Source organism: Nanorana parkeri, unplaced genomic scaffold (assembly GCF_000935625.1).
Source record: "Nanorana parkeri isolate BGI_ZX_2015 unplaced genomic scaffold, ASM93562v1 scaffold260, whole genome shotgun sequence".
NCBI classification, from domain to species: domain Eukaryota; kingdom Metazoa; phylum Chordata; class Amphibia; order Anura; family Dicroglossidae; genus Nanorana; species Nanorana parkeri.
The window spans coordinates 767,288-772,580 of record NW_017306528.1 but is presented as its reverse complement, the minus strand read 5'-3'; the positions used below and the strand labels follow the sequence as shown (position 1 = coordinate 772,580).

Genomic DNA, 5,293 nt, shown 5'->3' with positions numbered 1-5,293 from the left:
ATATATAATATTATTTGTATTCATTTGATCAAACACTTCATTTCAACCTGCATTTCATATACTAAAACACCTCATTTTCCAGTGTGCACATGATCTGGTATATTTTCACTTTCGTATATTTGAAAGAAGAAACAGTGAAACTGTCCACTTAATATCACTTAACATGATCGATTAAAAAAATCTGACATTTGTATTTTTAATGAATTAGCTAATCTGTATAGTTTTTTTGTGATCAGTTTAATGTAAATAATTTTAGTATATGGTAATTTATTTAAAGCCACACTGTGTAGTATTTGTGCTCTGACACTCTTCTCTCTCTCTCAAAAAAACTGTATTAATCTACTAAAACAATCCCCTCTTTACGTGGCTTACCTTTTACCCCAAAAGCCATTCAACAAAAAGGCTGATTTGCTGATAGCCAATAGAGGGAGAACATTCAGAACAATATATGAAACACCTATATGTAATTTCATGATGCCCATGTGCACTTAACCTAACACAGCCCAATCGTATTGGTAACAGAGAACCAACCACTCCTTATGCAGATGCATAAAAATCAAGCAGTCTTTAAAAAAATTGGTCACCCACTTGTAGCCACAAGCAAAAATGTCCACATTTGCCTTCTTATATATCCCAACACTTCTGTTCGGCAATGCCTAACCATATCTATATGCAAACAAACAACAGGCAGACATTCTCAGTTCCTTTCCTTCCACGAGCCCCTGCCATTTTTAAGTGTAAAAACTAAACGTGTCAAAAGAAAAAGTTAATTTGCCTAGATGACCTCAGCACGGCAGGGTCTTCACTTTCGTAAATGAGCTTAGCTGCAGGAGCTTTGCTTGCTACTTACACTTCAGACCCGAAGTGTCACACAGCGGTACATTCTATATGTACTTATTTTCCATTATGCAGAGCAAACAGTTCCAGAGACAACAAGGGGCCTATCCTGTATAGCACACTTTGGGTCTGGTCAAATAAACGCAGTCTGTGTTTGTTTAGGGTTACACAACTTGCAGAAATTTCAAGCGTGCACATACTTGTCAGTCATTTCTTTCAAATTTCATTCCTATAATAATGTCTTGTCAGGAGGACACAGGTTTTAGTTATGCACAATGATGTGGATCGGAGGCTTTTTTGCTCACAACAGTTGTGTTGCCTTTTCCTCCCCTGTGCATTCTGACTGCGGAGTGCTGGAAAATGTGTGCTTTACTATTCACACAGGCTCTGCTGCATTGTTGGCAGATTCTGTTCAGAACAATCGCAAAGCCCCCTGTTTATTTTACTAACAGGGTGAAAGAACATCTGACCCATTGAATTCAAGATAGCAATGATAACAAATGAGAATTTTTTACTCTTCCACCTCCACCTTGGTCTTTGTAAATTTATTTTCTTTGCCTGATATCAGCTTGTCACTATTATGATAGGTATGCATTATTACGTTTGAACAAATACTGCTTTTCAGTAAGAAAAGGTATACAAAACATTAACAATTTGTACCAACTTTTCAGCTTTTCTAAAGAATTAAAATGCGATCAAAGTTGAACTCCAAGCAGATATAAAAACACAATGTAGCAGTTATGTATTAACTAAAATCAAAATCATTACATTTGTTGCAGCAACTGTAAGTGTTAGAATCTGTCTTTCTATCATCCTTTTGTACTTCCCTGTATAGTACAATGTACATTATAAAAAAGGGGCAGCACTGATGGCCAGTCAGGCTTTGCTGCATGTGCATGAGCTGACAAAGGGAGGGAGATTACCTTATGAGTCCCACGCTCCTCCTCCATATTCCAATCACAGGCTGGACACCAATAGGTGACCAAGTTGTAGTGCTCAACTGCAATAGAAAAATGTCAGGTCAACAACCTGGCTGGGCTGGTAAAAAAATCAAGACTGACTTGACAAAAACAGAAATACTTCAGCAATTAACACAACTATCATATATGTATTTAACTGTGTCAAGGAAAGTTAGTCTAAATGACTCAATGGGGAGGAATTACTAAAAAGTGTCTGAGACAAGTTCTATTACAACTGATGCGATTGCCTATAGAAACCAATCAGCTTCTATCTTTCATGAAAATGTAAAGGCTGATTGGCTGCACCCCTCCTGAGACAAACATTGCCTCAGACACTCTTTAATAATTCCACCCAATATGTTATTTGAACATTGAGGCAAGAAGGACGTCAAGTGTGAGACCCAAAAGGTTTCAGGGTGCAGAGAACCTGGCAAAGGTCAAACCCTACTGATTGTTGTTTAACTGATCCACTAGTGAAATAACAACAGTTTGCTCTTATCTGTAGGTATGATACATGATCCAACAACAGCTCATGTCTAAGAGTACCTTCAAGAGGACCTTTACCCACCAATTTAATGTCTCCAAATATGATTCATTTTAAAGTGACACTAAACTCAGGAGTTAAATCTTAAAAATGCATTCAAGTACCTTAACTATTAACAAAAATGTATCTTATTTGTGTATCACTCAGCTGTAGATCCTCAAATCATCTCTGAATTCATGCTGACACTGTCCTTCTTTCTGGACGATGACTACTTTTCTTCCCCATGGTCCCTGTGTGTGTTGTAAATCAGCCACTTTAAGGCATGCCAATTGTCAAGGTAGCCAGTGTGCTTATTTCAACTCTCAACCAAACTTTCAAGTCTCAAATGGCCGATGTCATTGCTGATCACATGTGCCGCACCATGGTAACTGCAATCCAAACAGAGGCTAAAATGGCACCTTCTGTTGATGTAAAGGATAGGCGGATGTAGTCCTGCTTTCATGTATGCCCTACACTCACTTCTTCTCCAATTCCTGCTTGTAGATTAAGGTGGACTTTTGATGATGTAAGACAGCTTTGAGACTTTAAGTGTTCAGGACCCTAAAATTGTACTTGCAAGTAAACAGTGTTGTATACAGCCTTGTATAGGACCGCCAAACAGATTAAGTGGAGTTGATTTACTAAACATGCACAGAATGTTTAGTAAGCTTAGTCATGTACATGACAAAATCCTGTTTTATTTATTTTGTAACTTGAATAAACACTTAAATAGACTTAGTGAACAATTTTTACCACTTTAATAAATAAACCCCAATGAAATTTGGATTTGAAGCCACTAGTTGCACACCTCATGTGTTGGTGTGTTTATTGACTATGTGAGCTTTGAGAAGGAATAGGGCACAGTACCATCAGGGCATATGTTCAGAAAAGCATATGGAAACATTATATATAAAGGGGAAAAAAGCCCAAAAAGGAAACAAATGCAGCCACCATATGCAAGAATTGGTAAGCTGCAATAAATTAAATTTTTGTTTTTGGGTTTACTCTTAGATACAATATGAGACACTAATAGGTAAATATTACAACAGAGAATATATGTATTCAATTTTATTACGTTTGCATCAATAAAACAAATGTTGGGTATGAGTATATCATTGTAGCACCTGACAGTATCTATTATGGTCTACTTTTTGTGATCCAATATGAGAAGGATCTTGTGTACCTGTTCAGTATTACACTATATGCTGCTGCAGGAGTTGTATGTGCGATTAAGACTTCTGATAACGCTTGTGAGGAAGGTCAAACAGGGCTAGACGCAGTGATTAAATCTCCGTGCACCTAACATTTTTTTCCAGAACTCTGATTTTGTTTAAACAAAATGTTCTATTGTTAACACTTCCTGGTGCAGGCTACATACACATATTTGTTTTTCGCTTTATTCAGTATTTATAGTGTGAAGTTTTTCATTATTGAACAACCAGGAAATTGTGTTTCCCTGTTAATGAGATATTAAGGAATTATATTTTTCTTTCTTTTTTAGATGGAGACAACAGAAGAGAATATGAGAGGGATACCAGTGGCACTCCATTGCATGGGGACGCGGCCCACCAGCAACTTATGTCCAGAGTTCTTAGCCCTTCACTTCCTGTACCAGGTGGACTTGTGCCCCTTAGCACTGGTAGACCTAGTCCCCCCCATGAACTGCGTCTGGACCCACACTCTCAAGGTTCAGAACCTCTTCATCACCACCCATACAAGTACCCGACAAGCTACGATCACTATTTAGGAGCAAAAACCAGACCGACTCCCTATCCCTTGCCAAGCATTAGAGGACATGGCTACCATCATCACCATATGAACCCAGCAGCAGCTAACATGTATTCCACAGCTGGTGCACCAAGCAGTTACGAATATGGGCCAAGATAACAACCAATGGAACAAAACAATTTTACTGACAACTATTTAAAGTTATTAGACAATGGATGTTTTATGCATGATTTTAATTGTTCAGTAGTGTATGCTTTGGATATTACATTACTGTTGAAATTAAACTTGCCCTCTCCCTAAACTCATTAGGGCAGACCTTCAGTTTCCATTGTGATTGTGACAGCAGCCATCAAACAAGCCGGGTCTTCCACCTAATCCTGCTGGGGCTGTTATGACAATATGTCAGGAGGAAGAACAGGCTCTGCCAACAAAGGCACTTGGGAGGTGTCATTGACTTGCGGTGATGCTGTGCAGTGGGTGCACACAGTGACAAGCTAGGAATAATAAAGTGGAATTCAGTACGTGTTCAGTTCTATCAGTGCTACTGGACGGGAAAAAAGCAGCTTCAGCCATCTCATCTGCACTGTTGGATGACTGTACCTTTCAGACTTACTTACAAAAGGGCATTGACTTCTGCAAGGTCAGCTGCACTATTCTTGCATAAATGAAGCCATATGCTTTCGTTGCTGTGCTCTTTGATTGTATTTTTGTGGAAATAAATGTACAGTATGGTTCAGTGTATACTCCGTGGCAAAGGAACTGTGAGGTATTAAGATACTTTTTTATTTTCACTATTTTGGAGAGTGAAGTGTTGGCTGCACTATTGTAAATGAGATTGCACATTCTGTGCTATTAAACTACAACCATGACAATTATTGCTGTATATCTTATGTTCCTTCTACAATCTACCAAGCCTGTAAAATAAAGCCGAGGTGAGCATCTTGGTGCAGTTCTGCCACGGACAAGGCAAATGAAGTAATACGTCTGTTCATTCAACAACCTAATTCATAATTCAATGGGTAATAGGAAAAATGCATTTTGTAGAGCCAAATGTTATATATTTGTAGTGTATTTTTGAAACGCGAGCTTTAGTAAAGGGGACTTTACCGTTATCTTTAAAATGACAACAAATACACCTTTAGAAATGTTTAGTGATGGCAATCTACAGATAGATATTTATAGATAATTTTTATTCTTTACATCCCTTATTTCTCTTTTCTTCCCCAGTCTTCTGACAGTGGCCATG

At 38.1% G+C, this 5,293-nt stretch overlaps 1 protein-coding gene across 1 annotated transcript in view; it reads left to right on the top strand.

The window, feature by feature from the left end:
• The window catches only part of TBX1 (T-box 1), a 28,475-nt gene extending 23,581 nt beyond the window's left edge, over nucleotides 1-4,894 (top strand). Inside the window, exon 8 of the mRNA XM_018556960.1 lies at nucleotides 3,821-4,894. Coding sequence (XP_018412462.1) covers nucleotides 3,821-4,206 — 386 coding nt within the window. The 3' untranslated portion in view covers nucleotides 4,207-4,894. The remainder of the gene's footprint in view (nucleotides 1-3,820) is intronic.
• Nucleotides 4,895-5,293: the final 399 nt, after the last annotated feature.